Source organism: Alosa pseudoharengus, unplaced genomic scaffold (genome assembly GCF_046254945.1).
Source record: "Alosa pseudoharengus isolate Yale_2024_CS ecotype anadromous, Long Island Sound unplaced genomic scaffold, YU_APseudo_1.1 YU_APseudo_1.1_scf_2, whole genome shotgun sequence".
Lineage (NCBI taxonomy): Eukaryota > Metazoa > Chordata > Actinopteri > Clupeiformes > Clupeidae > Alosa > Alosa pseudoharengus.
This window is the reverse complement of record NW_027468663.1, coordinates 38,494,159-38,516,241: the sequence shown is the minus strand read 5'-3', so window position 1 is coordinate 38,516,241 and position 22,083 is coordinate 38,494,159. Positions and strand designations below refer to the sequence as shown.

Here is a 22,083-nt window from a genome sequence, read left to right as displayed (position 1 = left end):
GAAGAAAAAATAAACATACCATAGCCTAAAATTTCAAATAATACACAGATATGGCCTTATTATGGCTTCTATGCAAAACCTGCTCAATAAAACAAGCGCCCTCTGTTTCATTTGTAGGTGACTATATCTAATTTAATTGTTGTTATGAACTGGATATGTGATGATTCTGTGAATACTGGATATGGGGCCCCCATTGTACAATGCCTGCATACCACAAATAGTGCAATCATACAATCAATGAGAGCATGTGGTTATAAATTCTTTGATGCAACAGTTGCTTTTCTGGACCAGTGAGTGACATTTGGGTAATTTTCTGCGGCACACCTGATAATCTCTCACAGCACACTAGTGTGCCCCGGCACAGTGGTTGAAAAACACTGCTATACATTATATTTATATATATTTTCTAATATACTCTATTTATCTCTGTAGACGTGTCATCTGGAAAACCTGTATTTATCCAACTATACACTGTACATTATTAATCCCTATTGTATACACAATCATACTCTACCTGCACTTTGTATTTAATGCTTCTTTGCACTTCTGGTTGGATGTCAACTGCATTTCATTGGCTTTGTACCTGTACTCTGCTAAATGACAATAAAGTTGAATCTAATCTAATCTAATTACAGTGTGTGCTAAACATATCTGATATAATAGATGACATATTACTTTCAGTTTTACAGAAGACTGAGGGGAAGAGAAGACCGTCGTGAGACAGGTTAGTTATACCCTACTGATGATGTGTTGTTCACATCTACACCTCCCCTGTGTGTATTTATGATGCTTAGACAGGCTTCACTATTTTTTGTATACAACATTCAGTCAGTCAGTCAGTCAACAAGTTATTCAGCGAGGATAACTTTATATTTTTCCTATTATGGAATTTAATTAGGAAATGTAAATATTTAGGTAAAATAAAATATATTTCAGACTTTTTAAGAGCTCTCATACGCACATGTGCACACACACACACACACACACACACACACACACACACACACACTGGCAATGCACACAAGAGCCCATATACACTGGAACTCACACATGCACGCATACACACGTGCACACACAGATTCACACAGATTCATAATGTGCAGAAGTGCATGTGCAAAATGTACAGCACGTTTCAATAATGTGCATAACAAACAGAAATAGTCCATATCTCCATTCACCAGATTCAGTTCAGTTAACCAGTTCATACTTTAAATTAATACTCCTTGACACGCACAAGGTGTTTTGCTATCTACAGTACAAACATAGCATGTCTTACTTCTGACTTGCATGAAGTGACTTGAACAATTATACAAAACACCAGAAGATCTATACGTGTCTGAATTATAAGGGACAGAATTGATCTACAAGATTACCAAGCAGTATAGTCCAATAGTTAAATGTCAGGAATAAGATGAACGATTAATGAATTTACAGTTTATTATTAACACAAATCTTAAATGCTACAAACAAGTCTTGGTAAGGTAAGAAAATGTTAAAACAAATAAAACAATTCAATAAACTACACGTTACAACATATTCAGTGATGAAAACCAGTTATTAGAAGTCATGAGTTATAGTAGATGAATGATTAATGCATTTACAGTTTATGACACAATAAATGGTCAATTTAAATGTTACAAATTCCAGTCAAAGTTAAGGTAAAAACATGTAGTTACAGCATATAAAAACAATTGAATAAGTTGGACACCAGACAATTATATGAGTATTTCCAAAACGTATATTTTTCGACCAAACTGGTCTTCTCTCTTTCTTTCTCCCTCTCTGTCTCTCTTTCTCTTTTTTTCCAGGGCTTAACAGTCAAAGTTGGATACCAATTGCACCTGAATGATTCAATAAACTTTTTAAAGCTGCATGCATGAGATTGAAAATTATATAAACCCAAACCTGAGATGAATAAGAGCGATCAGTGGTGAAGGAGAGACAAAATGCTAGAACAGAGGATCAGAGGAAGAGGATAGAGGAGAGGAGAAGCAGCAGCCGTGGAAGGAGGAGAGAAAGCAGACACTCTGTTGTGTGATCACATTTGCCTCCAGCCAACCCCATATCCCTGATGGCCCAAGATGCGAACTGGTTGGATTATACAGCTATAGCAGGTACTTCAGATTGCCATAAAAAACATGATCAGACTGCTGCAGCAGAAGGATCAATTTAGACCAAACATGAATACATTTTAGGGCTGTCAATCAATTAAAAAAATTAATCTAATTAATTACATACTCTGTGATTAATTAATCTAAATTAATCGCATATATATTTTTTGCTGTGAAAGTATTTTACATATTTAAATTCAAATGAATCATTGAATAATCAGTATTAGTGACATTAAAGTTCAAAAACTCTTTTATTATTATTTTCACTGTTCAAATAATTGCCATAATAATCTATGATATGACCTAATATGCTGAGGAAATAAATTCAAAAGTGCTTCGGAAGTTTTTTTTTCACATACAAGGCATTTCAGGCCACAGATATAACCTAGGGGACACAATGAAAATAAATTAACACTCCCCTCAATGTCAACACTTATTTCTTTGCATTGATGTGCGACTATAGAGTTGATGAACTCTGGTGATATGCAAATTCCTTGCTGCAGACATTGCAGAGGACTTTATTTTCAACACTTTATTTTTTATTTATCATCAGGCCGTTTTTTAAAGAGTAAATGTTCCAATCAATGATCCAGGCAGCACGTTTTCTTCTCTCTCCTTCATTTTACAGTCTAATTTTTACTGACTAGAACGGCTCGGGGTCAAAGGTCATACGGAATCGATTAATCTGCACTAATTTTTTTAATCAGTTATTTTTTCTCAAATTAATTAATCGAAATTAATCAGTTATTTTGACAGCCCTAATACATTTACATACATTTGCACATTATGTAAAACTCACAACCATTCTGGGGCTCACTCTGTGACAATGATGACAGGATGGAGCAATCAATCAGATGCTAAATGAATAGGATGTGGTGATCAGTTCCACTCTGATCAGGCTCTGGAGTGTCTGATGGCACCCAATGAATTTAGGGTTCCTCATTCTAAAATGATCATTCTCAGAGGGCTTCCTTTGGCCTTCTAGCCAAGTGTGGTTTGTGTTGGCTTGTTCTCCCTTTGGAGCTGGACCTGATTCCCACTGTGTCCTTTGCAGTGCAGGATTACATTCATTCATTCATTCATTCATTCATTCATTCATTTATTTCCCTTCCTTTCTCTACATCAGCACATACACACTCCAGGACTAACCTCTTTTACTCACCCCTACTCTGCTTTATCTGTATGTTTGTGTCTTTTAGAGGAATATTTGTTAATGTATCCCCCCCATAAGAGAGGGGATCACATGTCCTCCAGCTCCACAGACTGAAAGTGTGTGATTCAACAACAACAAGAGCTACAAAGGTGTGAAGGAAACTGCAATAGTGAAACTATTAAAACTCTATCACTTCTTGACTTATTTTAATTTATTACTATTTTTTCTATCGGTGCTCTCGTCTTTGCCTTTTTGTTTCTTGTCTACATCTGCACGTATCTTCATGAGTTCAGAGTCTCTGACTCCAGGACTAATCAGAGGAATCAGGTTGGCAGCTCTCACATTCTCAAAGGTGCACAAGTGTGATTTAGTGTCCACATTGTAAAAGGACAGAGTGTGTTTGTCACAGTCCAGAAACACCCCCAGCCTCTTAAACAATGTTGCCACCTGCACTGGAGTTGGAGGGTCGGTGTTGGCAAAGAGTCCATGTCCTTTCTCATACTGGAGAACCCAGAAGTCGTTCTGTGGGGTTAAAGGGACTCCGTGTATTCGCTCTGCTGTGTCACTGCACACCCCCACATACCACGACTGCTTGTCATGACTGCTGATGTGGTCATTCTTCATCAATCCTTCTGCCCAAAGCTTCACCCCCCAGCAGTGCTGTCCAGAGCAGAAACTCTCCTTACACAGAACATGGGGAAACCTGTTCACATGGCCCTGGGCTCTCAGAGGATCAGGACACCTCACTCCTGTGTTTTTCTTTTTTCCATCATCTTTCACCTCCAGAAAGTCAGGGGCAGTTTCACGGTTCAGACTGATGCCCTTAACTGCATTGAGAGGCACAAAAGGACATGAGCTTACAATCACAAGGGTCTCTCTCTCTCTCTCTCTCACTCTCTCTTGCTCTCTTCCTCTATCTCTCTCTCTTGCTCTCTCTGTCTTGGCATTCGTTGGAATCACCAAAGTACACTTTGTCTGTGTACACAGGTTTGTACAGACATTACATTTACACACACACACACACACACACACACACACACACACACACACACACACACACACACACACACACACACACAAGCACGCAGGTAAAGACACAGAGACACAGACACACACAAGCACACAGGTAAAGACACACACTGGCACAGTATGGTACCTTTATTATTCCACAATTGTGTTTTTTTTGATACAGCTCGAACAGTTCTGACTGGGTATATTGTTGCAGTGCATCTGGTTTAATGTGAAGTTATGAGCTTACAAAGAATGACTAGCGCTCTTACCTTGAAATGCTTTCACATTATCCCAATCTGAAAACAACAAATGTCATCTTGTTCATTTAATTAGCGATCAATCAAACTGCCCCCTTATGCACCCTTAAAGCAAACCTGAAATAGCTTACCTGGGGTTGTGATTACACTTTCTGTGTTCATGCATTTCTCTGCCCTTTCTGGAAAGAAGAAAACAGATGAGTGAACATGTAGATCATGTCATGATGTACAGACTTTTAACAGATTTATTACCGGTAAGTCCTGACATTTACCTCTTACATCTGTGTTTGTTTCCTGTTCAACAGTCTCTTTCCTCACTTCTATGGTACCTTTTAAAATCAGAATTATAATGTTGCAATTATGCATGTTGTTTTTAAAAATCCTTGTTGGTATATCAGACATAGGAGATATATACTGGAGTTGAATTTCATACTAGATAATCACATGCAATGCCCCATAGGCTTAGATAAAATACCTTTAGGTAGCAAAGAGTCTTCTGATAGGAGCAAACCATGTCAGAAGGGATTTGGCAGACAGACATTTGGCTCAGTCCACTGTTATTACAGCGTAAGCATACAGGCTTTTAAAGTTTCAACAATATATATATATATATATATAACAATATATAAAACATGATATGTACAGGAATAGTAACTGCACCTGTGCATGCTGGCCTCTCACCTAAGCAAGAACAAATCTATGTAAATGTATGTATGTTTAAATGTAATATGTGCATTAGCCGTGGTAATAGTAGTAATAGTCTTAACTATTTTGAAACCAAAACCTATAATTGCAGAAGTAGTAGTAATAATCTTTGCCATACCTGGCAGTGGTGTGGACTCTGAAGCAACAGAGAACTGAATTAAACCTGAATGAGCAGAGAGGAGCAAAGAAACAAAGACAAGGAGGGGGGACGTTAGTTGTGACTTTTGTGATTCATCCAGGCACCCTTGTGTAAAAACCAACATTTTTTTTGCACTGAGCCATCTCTTACCTCTTCTGTAGAGGAGGAAAACCCCAAAGATGAGTGTCAACAGGAGAAGTATAATGATGAACGGAACAGTCAAATGGCCTGCAATGGGATAAAATACTGATACATTTCTGGACAACACTTTGGGGACAGTCATTTTGATAGAACCTGTACCAAAACATTGGCACCTTTATACACCATAGTTTGTGTAAATTGTAATCAATACCCACCACGCTGGCCTGTTGTGTCTGTAGTCTGTCCTCTGGAGATGTACGGTAAGATCCGGCCCTCTCTCCTCTCCTGATCAGACACACCCACAGAGCAGGAGAGCCACTCTGACTCAGAGGAAGAGTAGAGCAGCCAGGAACTCACTCCCACCAAACCAGCATCATCTGGGGAACACACACAGAGAGTGTAGAAATGTTTCTGTCCTAACCGTTAAATGACATCACACTGAAGTAAGCTTATACTGTATGTTAAGATATCTAGTCACACCATGCTGATGATTTCAGGGAAATCACCCATATGGTGTTTTATCAGTTTTCAGTTTTCTTAGAGTAGGCTTTACACGTTCCGCATTCTGTGCATGACACCGTTGCCTCTGCATGGGTTGTAGCCTACCATGTGAGGGAGTTCTCCCCTCCCAAAAAGAGTTGGTTGGGTCCAAATAGCCCATCTTTTCCAAAAAGTTTTCTCAGATACGTACAGTAGCCATAAGCGTCAGGAAGGATGGATGGTAAAAAGAGGCCAGGAGGGACTGAAACGGCCAGGTAGAATGCTGCTAAATATGCCAAGCTTCCAGATTACAGACAAAAGTGGCAACTCGTAAAGAGAGATAGCCTATAGGCAATGATTATTAGCAATGTAATTATTGGGCTATTGGACGTTGTAGCATTGTCAAGCTGTTCGCAAGCAACATATTAAATTACTTAAAATATTAGCCTTTTGTATCGGATTCATAGACCTTGCAGTATGCAAATATTGATAACAAAACTGAAGCATGATCTGTGTAGGCCTATGCGGTAAGAATGCCTCTGAGCAACAGATCAACCAGTCGACCACTGAAAAAGATGAGCCCGAAATTAGTGATAAGGAGGCCATGACTACAGGGGCAAGTAGAGAGGATAAATTAAAGTTATTTAATGTAAGAAAGAGCAATTATCCTACATGATAAACCTATATGCCTTGTTTGCTCAGAAGAGGGTGTAGTAAAGGAATAGGCTAAATCACCAAACAACAATATAGCCTACCCATGCAAAAAACACATAGCCTAAACATTAGTTCAATATGCCTCTTTGTGAAAGAGTGGGGTAGGCTACATTTCAAAATGTCTTTCTTTCTTTCTTTCTTTCTTTCTTTCTTTCTTTCTTTCTGTTTATGTTAACTTGTGGTATATTTTTGTTAACTTCTCAGTTGAAGTGAATTATTATATAACTTTTACACATTTGTTGAACCATGGTACTAATAAAAACTACATGATAGTAACAGCTGAAATGTTGCTTCATTTATCCGATTTCCACCACTACTGAAAACGTAGGCCGGTCTTGGGTCTGAAACTCCCTGGCTGAAAAGTGGCCCCACTGCGGTCCTGATCCCACCCTCCTGCGTATCAGCCCTGTGTGATTACCTGTCCAAAGCACTCTGGGGATTGCAGGTACGACTCTCCCCTCTCTGTCTGTCCAGGTGAGCACAGGCTCTTCGGACCAACCAGCTGATGTGCAGGTAACATTCACCTGTCTTGCACCTGTCTCAGCCAATGAAATAAGTGGAGCAGAGCCTACCACTGATGCATACCGACACACAGAGAGAGGCAACCAGACACACAGTAAATAGGAAATTGATACTCGAATGCAAATTGAATGTATCAATTAAATTTGTTACACTAAATTCCATAAAAAATATTATTTTTACATACACCTACCTGCCATGGACAGGACCATGCTCGCCTTATCATACCATAAGGAACTCTTGATGTAGCACATATACTCCCCTCTGTCTGCCAGCGTGAGGTTCTCCAGTCTCAGGGACACGTTCCCCTTCTCCAGCTGCCCTATCAGAGACACTCTGCCCCTGTACTGAGGGTCTACAGGCTGTACCGCTTTGTTCCTGTAGAACAGAACCGGGGTGTTGAACCCATCGGGTCGGTGCCAGCGCACCTCCAGATCCACTGCACTGGCGGCTGGAGAGATTCCACAGGGCAGAGTGACGGAGGCTCCGTACTGAGCTGAGACGGACTTCTCTGGAGTTTGCACTGCAAATCCATCTGATTCCAATCCAAGATTGATCACAACACACATGTAAATTAACTGTACTTAAACTTAACCACAATTTGAGTTCAGAGAGGTTCATCTGAAGTCTGGACTGAAAATGACTGTCAGGATGGAAACTGCATATTTGTACAAGGAATTGTAATATTTTAGAATTTAGAATATCTCTTCAGTTTAAATACCTTATTAGATTGATTGGAAATAGTACAGATTATTGTACTATTTACTGCACATGAGTGAGAGTGTATCAAATCAATGAATGATGACACAGCATAGAAATACCAATCCATGTATAGAAATATTAATTATGACCGCCGATATGTAGCTAGCGAAGTGGTCATATAGGAGTTGTCATCAACTTCCTGAAATTCATGGTCAACGATTCCCAGGTCACCAAAACACTGGGGCACATGAAACTTGGTTGGCATGTAGCCCCACTAGACTTTTACAACATTTTTTTTACTTTGGTCCCCTTCCAAACTAACTCCACTTCCCCGCGCACTGGGACCCCCAAAAGATGGAAAAAATGATTTTTTACTAAATCAATACTTGAACCATTGCATCCAAGATGACAACATTTTTGTGGTATTTTGGACTCAAGGGGCTGCATCAACCAATCACCATTAACCCCCCACCCCACTCGCACACACAGAAGCACAAAACACTGCACACACTGACAAGCAAACACACACACACACACACAATCACATACACAGACACACACACACATACTCATGAGTGACCACACATACACACAGAAGCAAACATTAACATACACACTCACTTTCATGTAAAAGTAGGAAACAGAGTAGCAGATGGAGACAAATTGACCAGTGTGATATATTTTGGCAGAGAGAATGTACAGTACAGGACTGAACAGCAGTCATAATTTGTACCGCTATGCGGTACATTTAGTTTGATTTGCATCTCTATAGTTATACCATCATTGTAATTACTATGGCATTATAGTGACATGTTGTCCATTTTACCTGTAGAGGTTCCAGTGAGGGCAGTGAGCACTAACAGACCGATCCACCTGATCTGCATTGCTGCTAATAAATCACATGGAATTTGTTTATTAACCAGATTATTAAAAAATATTTTACTAGTGACACACTTGCTTGGGGTTGAACAGACTTTACATTTGTCCTATAGGAGACACATGGGGTATTTACATGCTAATGAACAGGCAACATTTGTCCTATAGGGGACACACAGGGGATATTTACATGCTAATGAACAGGCAACATTTGTCCTATAGGGGACACACAGGGGATATTTACATGCTAATGAACAGGCAACATTTGTCCTGTAGGAGACACATGGGGAAATTAACATGCACTGCTAATGAAGTGGGATGGCCACCACATTACTCGGTGTGTCAACCCTGTCTTGTCAGGCTAATGCTATCAGTGTATGCTAACTTATTCACCTACAATCCTCATTGGCTATGATGATTTACAATACACAATCTCTCTGCACACAGAGCCTTTCACTGTTTTCTCAGTATATATCCAATACATGATTGGCTTCTTTTATAAAAACTGGATCAGAGGACATGTCTTCCACTGACTCTTTCGGGGGAAGGGGGAGTTTTAAGTGAGTGCTAAAAATAACAATATTTTTCATCTAATATTCTGCCTTTAGGTATCGAAAAACATTCAAAACAATACATACACTTGTCAAACATGTCTTTCTCCTAACTATTTTGTATTAATCATAATAATTACAAATTTAACCTGACATATGCACTTACATACACAAAAGAAAGAAGAGAATCAGAATACGAAATTCAACACAAGTTCACATCCTTACCTTTAACATGTAAATCCACTGTTTTCCAAACTTAAAATATTGAAAAGCGATAACCTCAGTAAAGACATATCAGATCAAAAACAATTCCATGACTCTTTATGCAGTGTACGATTCCAATTGTTAATGTCTCCGTACAGTGGAGCAGCAGTGCAACAGTCTACTGAGCATTAATGAATAACCTTGACAAGGAGGGCTGGATACCTTGAGCCACTGCTGCTGTCTCACAATGCTACAAGATAGCAGAAAGAAACAGGACTGCTGTGGTTTTTGAAGCACAGCAGTAATGCTGAGACTGCATACCACAAAAAAAAAAACATCCTAGGACTAGATTGATACATATAAACTGCCATATCTTAAGACTGAATTCTGATGGAATAGCATGTTATGTAGGCCTACTGATAAATGTGAGTAACACATGCCGTATGAGACTCCATCTCAACTGGCTCATACAGGAGCCTGTTAAATATTAATGATGAACTTTTTATAAGGAGTTCCGCTTGTGCACCTTGAGCTGAGTTTGAGTTCAATTGACTACAGTATTAATACTATATTGCATAGACTCTTTTGACTGTTGAACATTTTCACATATGTGATGCGATCTGGAAAAACCCTTCACATGGTGCAATTTTACCAACTTAAGATTCTGACACCATCCTAGCAACATGCAAGATTCTGGGAGGGTGGTATCCCTGATTTTGCTATAGGGGACAGTGTCCAGAATGTTGTCAGGATGGTATCAGAATCTTAAGTTTGTGAAATTTCACCAGAGAGGGTTGAAACGGAGCAAAAATCAAGGATTTTGAGTGTACCATGTGAAGGTTCCTCCTAGATCGCATCACAATAACTAGACTCTTTAGATAACAAGCCGAGGCCAGAGGGGGGTTCCGGTGCTTGAGACAACTGTCCCCATGAGCCAACTATCATTGACCTTCAACGTCAACGTGAGCGTGACAGGAGCAACATGAACTCAACCAGACAATGAAGACAATAGTTTATGTTCTAAGTTCTTTTTCTTTTATTCAACAAATAAATATTATCAGTTCACGGACCACATCTCTCAGACCATCTTTTACGCGTCAGGAAACCCAAACACCGGTATTCCCCAGAAGTGGTGAGACGAACAATAAGATTTTTTTTGCCACTATAAAACTGAAAGTAATATGTCACCTATTATATCAGGTAGGCTACGTTTGTCACACACTGCAGTGAGCACTGAATGACCTGCTGCAGTATACAGGAAAAAGATATACGGAAGGACTCCTTGCTTTAGTACTAAATATTGAGCCCTCCTTTAAGGTAAGACTTAAATTAGGCTACATTTGTTAATCATACGTGGTAATTCAGCTACCGTAGGGTAATTAAGCACGAAAGAAAAACGACATAAAAGGAGTGTTTAGTGGATCGGATCTTGCCGTTACGGCCCATGCAGTTTATTCTTTACTTGATTCTTTACGTGAAAGTAACAAGTGAAGAACTTATCATTCTTGGACTTGGTGTCCTGCTCTAAGAGTAACATTTATTGAAGGGACATTGTCCTCATTGTTCTTTCTCTGGGCATGTATCTCTCTCTCTCTCTCTCTCTCTCTCTCTCTCTCTCTCTCTGTGTGTGTGTGTGTGTGTGTGTGCATGAATGTGTGTGTGAAAGAGTGTGTGTGTGTATTTGGGTGTGAGAGAGCAGTGATTATAGTGCTTACTTGTTCTGTCCTTGTTCATACATTTCACTGATTGACTGCCGCCGACATTACGATTGGTAAGAAAACAAAAAAAACATGGGATTCAAATTAGAATGCTTTCAGTGGAAAAGGGGTATGACTTTTTAACAAGGTAGTTGTGTGTGTGTGTGTTTGTGTGTGTGTCACAGAGGCAACTTGCACTGAAATGACAATCAACATGAAACACAGACTTACTGTGTTCACAAATTGTTATGCAGTATGCGTTGATTCTGGGTATTTACCGGAAATTAATAATGTATCTTACCATTTCAATACTTTGTTATTACAATAAAGTAGGCCTAATTCCTCTCCCTGGCCTCCCAGAATGTCTGTTATTGATTCACGAATTATTGTTTAGAAATTACTTAGACACTATTAACTAGTACAGTAGTGTGGTTCCATGATTTTACCCTCTGAAAATAAAATTGCCCTCGTGCTACCAATGACACTGTATTGATTTTAATGACCTTATACAAGTTCTTGATTACTTGAATATTGCATTGAATTGATGAATAATCTACTTTATCTCATAGCTATGGCAGTGACCTGGATGTGTCTCATTGTGCTTGCCACATGCAGAGAAACCACTGCAGGTAAGAGTGCAGGTAAGAGTGCTCCAGATGATTCTATGGCTGCTTTAGGAACGATGCTTGATTTGATTACAGATTTATTCATGTCATTACATCTTTTGTCAAATCATTGTTTTAGTTAATTTCAAATAACTACATATAATTGTTCTTAGATAGCCTAAAACACAGACAAACAACATTGCAGCATTGGATTTCCAGATGACCAGCTTGTTATCTGTACTCCTACATATGTAAAGAGTTGCCGTTTATGTTTCACATATTACTTATATACTTATTACAACCGGAGTGCAACAATGAATTGAAACAAAACGCTATTTTGTAAAAAAAAAAAAAAATAAACAGTGAATTTAGTAAAATCATTTTTTGTAAAACTTTCTAGGTTTCATGGTTATTGGGAAAAGGTATTGCATGGTTATCTTTTCCTGCATTGATAGGTCCTTCCTGTTGCATGAGAGTCAGTAAGAGTCAATCGATTTGTCAAAGAATTTTGAAAGTAATATAGACATCCCACAAGTCAGATTTGCTCCAATGTGTAGGTTGGGTTCATCCTTCGACTATGATACACATTTCCAGGACATTTCCCAAAAACTGTGCCAGCATTTTTTGCATAATCCTTCTGATAAACTAATCAACAACCCAACGGGCCAACAGACAGGGCTGAAAACATTCCCTCCTTGGCAGAGGTAATAATCATGGCAAGCTCTGCTGATCTAAGATATGTGTTGTGATCAATCTTCTCCTCTGTGTCAGATGGATTTGCAGTGCAAACTCCAGAGAAGTCCGTCTCAGCTCAGTACGGAGCCTCCGTCACTCTGCCCTGTGGAATCTCTCCAGCCGCCAGTGCAGTGGATCTGGAGGTGCGCTGGCACCGACCCGATGGGTTCAACACCCCGCTGCTCTACAGGAACAAAGCGGTACAGCCTGTAGAACCTCAGTACAGGGGCAGAGTGTCTCTGATAGGGCAGCTGGAGAAGGGGAACGTGTCCCTGAGACTGGAGAACCTCACGCTGGCAGACAGAGGAGAGTATGTGTGCTACATCAAGAGTCCTGTATGGTATGACACAGCTACAGTAAACCTGACTGTAAGAGGTGAGTGATCTATATACAGAATTATTTTTATACAGAACAGGTCCTGACTGCCGACGATTTATCAGTTACAGTAGGCAAAGTTAGGAAGTGTTAGAGAAAGGGAAAGTGAAGGTTATGCAAAGTAGAATGTAATGTTAGGAATCTCTGACCAATGATTACAAAGTTAACGCAAAGTCTACACTCTATCAAAGTGAAACAAAATAGTGAGTCTGGTGAAACCAGGCTACATTGAATTGCTTCCCTGTATAAATGCCCTATAAAAAATAAACTTGCATTGGCTTGCTTCTTTATGTCTGTATTAGTCATGGGGTCTGTACTGGACCTCTCTATAGCTGAGACAGGTGAAGGACAGGTAAATGTTACCTGTGCATCAGTTGGTTGGTCTCCAGAGCCTGAGCTCACCTGGACAGATGGAGAGGGGAGAGTTCTATCTGCACACCTCAGAGAGCTTTCTACAGGTAATCACACATAGTAATAGCCATTTGTCTTAGCTGATGAAGGTGTAGGGGTATTATTTTGTCCCAGTAGGCACTGAAACCTGCTAAATGCCATATTTGTGATTTCACTGAAATTGTGGTGTGACTTCCTGATACACACATGATAATGAGTGAAGTGGGATGTAGAGTAAATGTGTTTGCCACTCTTCATTTCTTTCCCAGATGATGCTGGTTTGGTGGGAGTGAGTTCCTGGCTGCTCTACTCTTCCTCTGAGTCAGAGTGGCTCTCCTGCTCTGTGGGTGTGTCTGATCAGGAGAGGAGAGAGGGTCGGATCTTACCGTACATCTCCAGAGGACAGACTACAGACACAACAGGCCAGTCTGGTAGGTGTAGATTACATGATCTAAATGTCCTAATGTTGTTCTACGGCTTCGGACAGACAACAGACACAAAACAGAACACAACCCCATCTGGTATATTCTTAAAGGAGAAGTTCGGTGTGATATTGACCTAAAGTGTGTTGAAACATGATACAGAGTGTGAACTTTTGTCTCATAGCTCATCTCGGCTTGTCTCCTGCACTCCAAAATCTGGCACTAGTGAGCCGATGCTACCAACAGGTTTTCAATGGGGGTGCCTCGGGCATCGGGCTAGCCATGCAAATAAATGGCTATTAAGAATTTAACAACAGTTTCAGAATGTCACCACTTTGAGTATGTAAAGATGGGCTACTCTGGGAACTTCAGCTAAAGAAGAGAACAAATGAGTAACATAGTGTGACTTCACTGACATCACTAGGAAGGATAAGCAGTTGCAAATTTCATACAATCAATAATCACTCCACAAAATTGTGTTTATCTTCTTTGTCATCAAACACTTGAAATAAACCAAGCCTTCGTCCTATCTCAAATCAGCTGTTAATATTATGTCCGGTTTGATCTGTTTGTGGCCAGATCTGCTATTGGCTTGCTGTCTGAATTGGGCATTTGTGGTCGAAGTCTAAGGCAGGTGGTTAGTAACATGTCCTTAGCAGCAGAACGGGCAAGCGAATGGTTGTGGGTAAGGAGAAGTTACCCTTCCTGGGGCGCAAGCTAAGGTAAGCTAACTGGCTCATTTGTTTTGGTCGTGGGTAAGGAGAAGTTACCCTTCCTGGGGCGCAAGCTAAGGTAAGCTAACTGGCTCATTTGTTTTGGTGGTGGGTAAGGAGAAGTTACCCTTCCTGGGGCGCAAGCTAAGGTAAGCTAACTGGCTCATTTGTTTTGTGTTTGTGATGGACTGTGCCTAGGTTGATGGTACTTGGCTAAGGTTCTTTATGGTTTATGGTTCAGTCCACATCAACGGGACGGACCGACCTAGCCAACTTAAACCATGCCTAGGTTGGTTAAGGGTATTTGGATGCTTGTTGTGGTAATATGGGGCAGCATGGGGCGTAAGCTAACTGCTAACTGCTGGCTAATTTGTTTTGTGTTTGGGATGGGGCCTAAGATAATGGGCTAAGCTAACTGGCTAATTTGTTTTGTGTTTGTGATGGGCTGTGCCTAGGGTGATGGTACTTGGCTAAGGTTCTTTATGGTTTATGGTTCAGTCCACATCAACGGGACGGACCGACCTAGCCAACTTAGACCATGCCTGGGCTGGTTAAGAGTATTTTGAGTATTGGATATTTCAATGTGGTAATATGGTGGTAGCATGGAGGGGAGTGTCTCCAGGATGCTGGTTTCACTGTTAAGCCTTCATGAGGTGTCGTGGGCCTAACTTAACGAAACATCGGTGAATGAGGGTGCCCACTTGATAACCCCAATGACATGCCGCATACTATATAGGCTACATTTAATATACTCTTTATGTAATAGATATGTTGTGGGACAGGACAGGAATTACAGCAAGTAGCAAATGAAAATAAGCTAAAATTAAAATATAAATTGAAATAATAGCTAAAATTCAGTATGACGTTTAGAAGCAAAATAGATTCATTGATAATAAACTGATCGAATAGTACTGTAGGTGACTGCTCATTTTTCTGTAGAAAGTACTTTGTCACTAACTATTATGAACAGTTGTCAGTCTTTCCAGAGGATTTACACTGTATTTTTTTTTACTGTAAAGGCGACTGTGCTTGCCTAGTTAAAACATCTCACTGGTGCTCTTTCCTATCATTCAAATCCCAGCCATGCAAAAAAATGGAAGAGTGTGCATGTTTGAGGGTTGCTGAAGAGTGCTATTGCATTATTTGAAAATAAAAATAAAATTTAGACAAGATATCCTTTATAGTGCAACAAAAAGAAACATTCTCCAGTGCATCATTACTGCATATGATGCTGAAAGGGAAGTGGACCTAGGACAAATCCTCAACTATGAACTGATTAATGTCCCTGTACTGTAGCTATTGCAGATAGCGATGGTTATTTGTGAAGTGGAAATAAGTCATCCTCACTCAAGTGCTGTCTAGCAATGTGGAATGTGTCTAGCAATGTGGAATCCCTCTCCATTTTCAAAAAACTCCTGAAGACCCAGCTCTTTAGAGGACATATCCTCTCATAGCACCACTTACAACAAGTCTTGCTGATCCCAGCACTTACCATCCGTCTTGAACGGACACTCAACTGTTTAAAAACAGCACTCACTGATGCACTTATTCTTACTGTACTCTACCGTTTTTAAATTGTCCTAAAATTGTTGAGAGAATTGTTTTAAAAATGAACTGTTACCATGTTGTTAGTCGCTTTGGTTAAAAAATGCGTCAGCCAAATGTAATGCAATAATGGTGTAGGCCTATCTGATTAAGACCCAAAGAGTGGTTGAAACATACTTATTAAATTACACTGGAGCAAAGAAGACCATCTTCACTTTTTTCTCTTTGCAACTGTCAAAGAAATCCCATAAAAACAGGAAGGCCTAGGGTAGACTACATCAGATGGCCTAATCAGATGGCCTAAAGATAGGGCTCTACCACCAACAAGTGATGCTGCTCAATGGCATATTAGAAGAGCACATTATCAAGCTCTAGTATAGGGGCAAGCACACATACCAAATCCAGTGTTACTAGAAGTAAAATGTTTTTTTACTTGACGGTTGTTGCTGACGGTAGATGCAGTTCTGAATTAGGCTTATTCCCGCTATCTAATATATCCTACAGTACATATCTTCATATGTACTGTAGGATATATTCTGAGTTGAAGGTTATCTGTGCAATTTGTTATTGTGATGAAATGCATTAAACACCACGAGTGACTCACTATGTTAGCAATAAAAATATGGTTGTGTTTTGATTAGAATTTCCGAGTTTATTAACTGTAATCATGTTCCCATTAAATATGTTAATAAACTATAGTATGGCTTCTTTAATGCTCAAACATGTATTTAGAGAACACTTTTATTTGGTTTTAGTGATTACTTTTGAAATCAACCCAATTTAGGGAAAAATAAGCAAAAATAATCGCTATTTTATGTTAAAATGCTGATTATGCGGCTTAGAACTCAGAATTGAGCTTGGTAAACAAAATATTCAGAATCAGCACCCTCAAATTAGGTAAGAAGGGTGGTTTACCAACCTTTCCTCAAATTTGCCGTCAGAAGTTATCTTCTGTGAAGCTGCTCTCCCTCTAACTCCTTAAGCTGCGTGCGGTCAGAGAATGTCTAATAAGGGGAGAACTTCCACTCTCGAAAAACTTCCAGTTTCTGAACTGGTTGCAGTTCCTTCTATGGTTCCCACGTGAGGGCGCTCGTCCACGAGTGCAGAATGAGTGGAGCTGTATCCATTAAAATCCACTTTTCTTGGTTTTCTTGTCTAGTAATTTGAATGTTGCATTCGAAAGGGGAGGCAAAGAAAATACACACTGTTGAGTAGTATATTTTTTAAAGTCACTTAAGGGACTGTTCGTTATTTATAAACGGGGCCACCGGAGGGATTTTGAGCGCTTCAATCAAAAGTTGCATGACCCTCCCCTGCCTGCAAGAAATTTTTCAAAGACCCTCCAGCAGCATTTTCAAAAAAGACATGACCCTCCCCAGCCAATTGTCGATACCTTCCGCCCACGCTCTTATGCGCTATGAAAACACATTGACTTAGGCTACCGTTATACAATCAACTTCTGCTTTCTGATCTTCACTTCACACTTCACACATCACACTTCACCAAGATGGTGGCTATTTCAGTAGATTTACGCACTAACATTGTTGTGGAAACACAATAAGCATGGAAACTAAATGCACACTTCCTGCAACTGCATTAGCCTAAATAAGTTACTCCTCTAGTAAGTATTCACATGAAATAAAACAATAAAACATTGAGACCATTCAACAAAGCACACTGGTTAATAACAAATTCAACACATGAACTTGTTGCTATGGACTCGTCTCTAGGCTTCCTCAGTCATTGTAAAGCTGCCGAAGCTGAACATTATCCAAAACTCAATTTCTTAGACAAGCGTCAATTTGGGAGCTTGCTACACTCCTTCCTTCTCAAATGACTTGAAAAGGCCGTTTGCACAATTTCACAAATAATCACAGGTAGGCCCTACCGAAAAATACCTAACATGCCAACTTTCTCTGGGTTTATCATTTTAACTTTTCCCCGCTGTCTTGCCGTTTTAATATTTTCCCGTAGAATATCTATTACTGTAATACTCTCATAACATTAGTCCTGCATTCTTGCCTGTCTCTGTGTTGTCCTGTTGTTACCCCTTGCCCTTCCAGTGAAACAGATGTACAGTATTCAAATAATCGTTTTGCTTGCTTGAATGCGAACTCAGAGTGATGTTAACCTAGGCCTATTTAAATTAACGACGTGGTTGTTGTGAGAGCACGATTCATTGGCGCTTGCAGTGTTCGGCCGTAGGCTATGTCTACGTGCGCACCTGCCAGGCTGCAGCCACGAGTAGACAAAGAATTCCCCCTGTATATTCACTCCAAGATGGCCTACCATAACTTACCAACTCTATACACTATAGACCATAAACTGGCTATTTATATGACCAAATGTATTTGTTCAACTTTGAAGCAGAATTACGCACTGCTACTTGGAACGTAACACATTTTTATTGGCAGGAGAGAGAATGACAGCGATTAACAAATTGCACTTGTTGCTGGTTACCAATAAATACTATATATTTTTTTGCAAACAACAAAAACAGAAAGGATGGAGACAGCAAAGCTAGAGATGGGCAGGAACAAGGTCAATTGGTAGAAATGCTTGTCAAAACGTTATGAGCTGGATGTGTGGATAAATGAAGCACAAGTATGCTTTATGTTAAGCATGCACACGGTTTAAAGTTAGGCTATACGGTAAACTACAAGTAAACCAAAGTTAAATTTAGCTTTTTTAGAGCTGGATAAAGTTGACCAAATGGATATAGGCTGTTAGGCGTGAATAAAGTAGGCTACTTTGTTGCTCCAACCCTTCCAACGTTAATGGGGACGAATGTTGACATTTTCCGTATTTTGCGTGAGAAACCCGGGAAATCTCCCTTATTTTCATTGTTCAATGTTGACAGAGCTATGGAATGAAAGAGAACGTTATATGGCAACAGAACAATCAAACAAGCCACTTTGATTTTTTGCTGTTTTCATTAATACAAAAGATGACCCCCCCCTCACCAAAAAAAGTTAGGTGACCCTCCCCTCAACAAAGAATAAAAAGACATGACCCTCCCCTATTTTCCTCCGGTGGCCCCGTTTATAAATAACGAACAGTCCCTAAATGTTCCAAAAAGCCTTTCAAAAGTGTCAATGATGTCATTAATTAGCACAATGCTAGCGTGTTATGCACTGTAAAAAATAATACTGTGGTTTTGTTGCTTTAACTTAATTTGTTTAGTTAATATAACTCTGTGAAAATTGTCGAGTCAAAAAGAAATACTAAGTTTTCACTGATTCAACTTTGTTCTAAGTTCAATGAACAAGCACTTTGTTGTCTTCACTTACTGCCACCTCTGGCCAGACCTGTTTACATCACTTTGCCCTGTTGGAAGAAAAGCACATGGAGGAATCGTCTCAACTTTCATCCGACGTAATCCGTCAATATTCAGTGTTTTTGGTGAGTAAACTTTAGTACACAACCACTCAATGAATTGAATGAGTAGAACTATTTCCATATAATTGGATGAAACACTTGCATTTCGTAGATGTTTTCGCTTAACCACATATCTCGCTAGTACCAGTAAAAGCTAGCTATCATAATGCTGTAATGTACCAAGCCACTTGAAGAAAACAAGTCTTTTCTCTATTCCTTATGGTTATTTCCCCTTGTGTATTTAAAATAGCTAAGGAGATGTTTTTGTTTGTTTGTTTAAGGCAAGCCAAGTTGGTTGGTGGTTATCTATTTGCATACATTCACTTAGATGGGTACGAACTAGCCTGCTAACTAACGGAAGCTTCTCTTGTCCATGAGCATGTTCTCCCTTCACAAGGACTAATGACAATTTAACCTTAATTCAGATTAGTAAGGGTGATATGTTTGTTTTCACAGTTTGAGCCAAAAGTTTACTTTAAAAACAGCACTGAGAGTGTGTGGCAAGAAATGAGTCAATATCAAAGATCCTTTAGTAGCCTACATCCTATATCAACCATCTCCGATGCTATTTAGCACAGTGGACATAAATGTAGAATATTATTATGAACCCATTAAGCATATCTTTATTAAGCATGACTTCATTCTCACTATGTTTAGTATAGGTGATAAAAGTTACCTAAGCATTTTTACAGTGTTCATAGAAAGTCCTCATTCAAATCTGAATAATATTGTGTATTATAATGTAGGCCATGTAGTATCAATGTTTAACAGATATCTCAATAGGCCTAATGCTTTTACAAACACATTTTTGTGCATTAAAATCTCAGATGCTTGTAATTTATCTCTGTTACAGAAGAGTGTTAATGAAGTGGACCTGTAAACTGAGCCCATTTTCAACGCGGAATCAGAGGGTCATCAGAAGATATACTCTGAAGCACGGACAGCACAGCCACTTTTGCCCCTTGCTCTGCTTGTTTTATCACCTTCAGAAGGCAAGTTGACCTCAACGGACATTTCTACACACAATTGACTTTTTTTTATTTTATAGTGTCACCAGGTATTAACAGAATTGCCTGTAGAATGAACACAAAAATATTGATTTAATGTCTTTTATCTTTTCTTTTTTGTTGTCATATTCTGCATTCACTGCATCCTCACGGAATTCAACTGTCTGATGTCTGCTGATCTCTTGAGAACCTTCCTCAGTGAACTTGATGAATATCTGCCCATGTTTCTTGTCCTTTTCAGAAAAAGGGACCCTGCCATCACAAGCTCCAAGACATTCTTAGATAGCTTGATGCTCATGTAAGTATTGAACATATGACTCCTGCATTCTATGATGTGAATATTAATGAGCTCAGAGTTTTTTCTATTTTGTTTTTGTTTAACATTGTGTTTGCGTTTGTGTGTTTCCTTTTGCATTTCAGGATTCCAACCAGAATAAGCGAACAACCTGCTTGGCATGCCCCACTTTCTTCGTCAAGATACTTCCAGCATTCTAAAGACCTGTGAGGTAGGTTTAGCAAATGACTTTAAATGTGATTTGGAAGTACAATTTGAAATACAAGGACATGCTCTACAGATGGAAACTCATCATTTTATAAAGCATGTAACATTGTATTTGAACTAAGCAGATTATTTTAACTGTTCTAAACTGTAATAGAATAAAAGCATGTCCCTGGTAATGAGTTAAATATTCACCTTTCTGGTGATTTGTTTTTCAGCCAACTGGTCCAGTTGAAGATGTCTTAAAAGAAACCAGTGTGGGGATCCTGATCGTGTATGAGGACTGCAGCAAATGCGTAGTTCTACAAAATCAATCACATATGTCTTGTTTTGGAGGAACAGTTTATCGTCATGGACATTTCCAATATTCCAAAGGCCTTTGAACTCTTTGGACTGATGGGTCTCAATATGGACTACCCGAAGCATCTAAAATTCACGTTTGAAGTACAAAAGCTGTTCTTGAACATTGGAAGGAGCTCCTCTTCACATGAACATTGCAGCTGCTTTCTCCAAAACAGGCTGCTTGGTAAAGAGTAGTACAACAACCTTCCGTAGAACTTGGACTTGGTCCTCAGTTTTGATTTGTTTTTATGTGTGTTTTCAGATTATTTTTTCTAATGTAGCATAATGGGTTTCCCCCCCAAATTTGATGTGCTGTACATCCACCTGTGTATTTTTAGTTCGTTTTTGTTTTTTTCTTCGATATTATGATGTGCATCCTCTCTTTGAAAAAAATAAGTATAAAAGTTTTTAAAAGTTAATAAAACTAACAAGGAAAATACATGTCTGAACAAATTTATTTCAACTAATGATTCTATTTTGAAACAACATGTAAATTAATCAAGTTAACTTACATGGCTTTTTTGACACAACAAGAGTCTATGTAAAATTTTCAGTTGACTTAACTAAGAAAGATAAGTTAAATCAAATTTAATTTTATGTCAAGTTAACTCAAAAACGTTATGTCAAGTTAACTCAAAAACGTAAGGCAGCGAGGTAACAAACCTTTTTAAGTTAAAAGGGCATATTATTTTTTACAGTGTGGGCAACAACGACCCCAATCTGTAAGAAACCGAAAGGACATAAGTACTTGTTAACTCGTTAACTCATCTTTCGACCTATAACCCATGTTGAACTTGTAAAAACTACAATCA

General features: G+C 39.2%; 1 protein-coding gene and 1 long non-coding RNA gene across 2 annotated transcripts; one reads left to right on the top strand and one right to left on the bottom strand.

Moving 5' to 3' along the window:
- Nucleotides 1-3,350: 3,350 nt before the first annotated feature.
- On the bottom strand, nt 3,351-7,799 carry LOC143133500 (butyrophilin subfamily 1 member A1-like). Its single transcript, XM_076293264.1, has 7 exons — nt 7,424-7,799; nt 5,777-5,894; nt 5,527-5,531; nt 5,356-5,400; nt 4,664-4,711; nt 3,532-4,091; nt 3,351-3,374 (listed from the first exon to the last, which is right to left on the bottom strand). The coding sequence occupies exons 1-7, from the start codon at nt 7,797-7,799 to the stop codon at nt 3,351-3,353; spliced, it is 1,176 nt and encodes a 391-aa protein (XP_076149379.1).
- Nucleotides 7,800-19,343: 11,544 nt separating this feature from the next.
- Nucleotides 19,344-21,604, top strand: LOC143135275 (uncharacterized). Its single transcript, XR_012988880.1, has 5 exons — nt 19,344-19,447; nt 20,277-20,415; nt 20,672-20,728; nt 20,851-20,936; nt 21,148-21,604. It is a non-coding gene; the product is annotated as an uncharacterized LOC143135275 (long non-coding RNA).
- The last annotated feature ends 479 nt before the right edge of the window (nt 21,605-22,083 follow it).

What these genes read in the sequence shown, in the direction of transcription:
- LOC143133500 (XM_076293264.1), bottom strand. Translation starts at nt 7,799, where the DNA reads ATGTGTGTTGTGATCAATCTTGGATTGGAATCAGATGGATTTGCAGTG. An exon ending in CATGGTCCTGTCCATGGCAG is followed by an intron (nt 5,895 to 7,423) that starts GTAGGTGTATGT and finishes TGTGTTCCCCAG; the next exon opens with ATGATGCTGGTTTGGTGGGA. An exon ending in AGAGTCCACACCACTGCCAG is followed by an intron (nt 4,712 to 5,355) that starts GTATGGCAAAGA and finishes TCTTCTTTCCAG; the next exon opens with AAAGGGCAGAGAAATGCATG.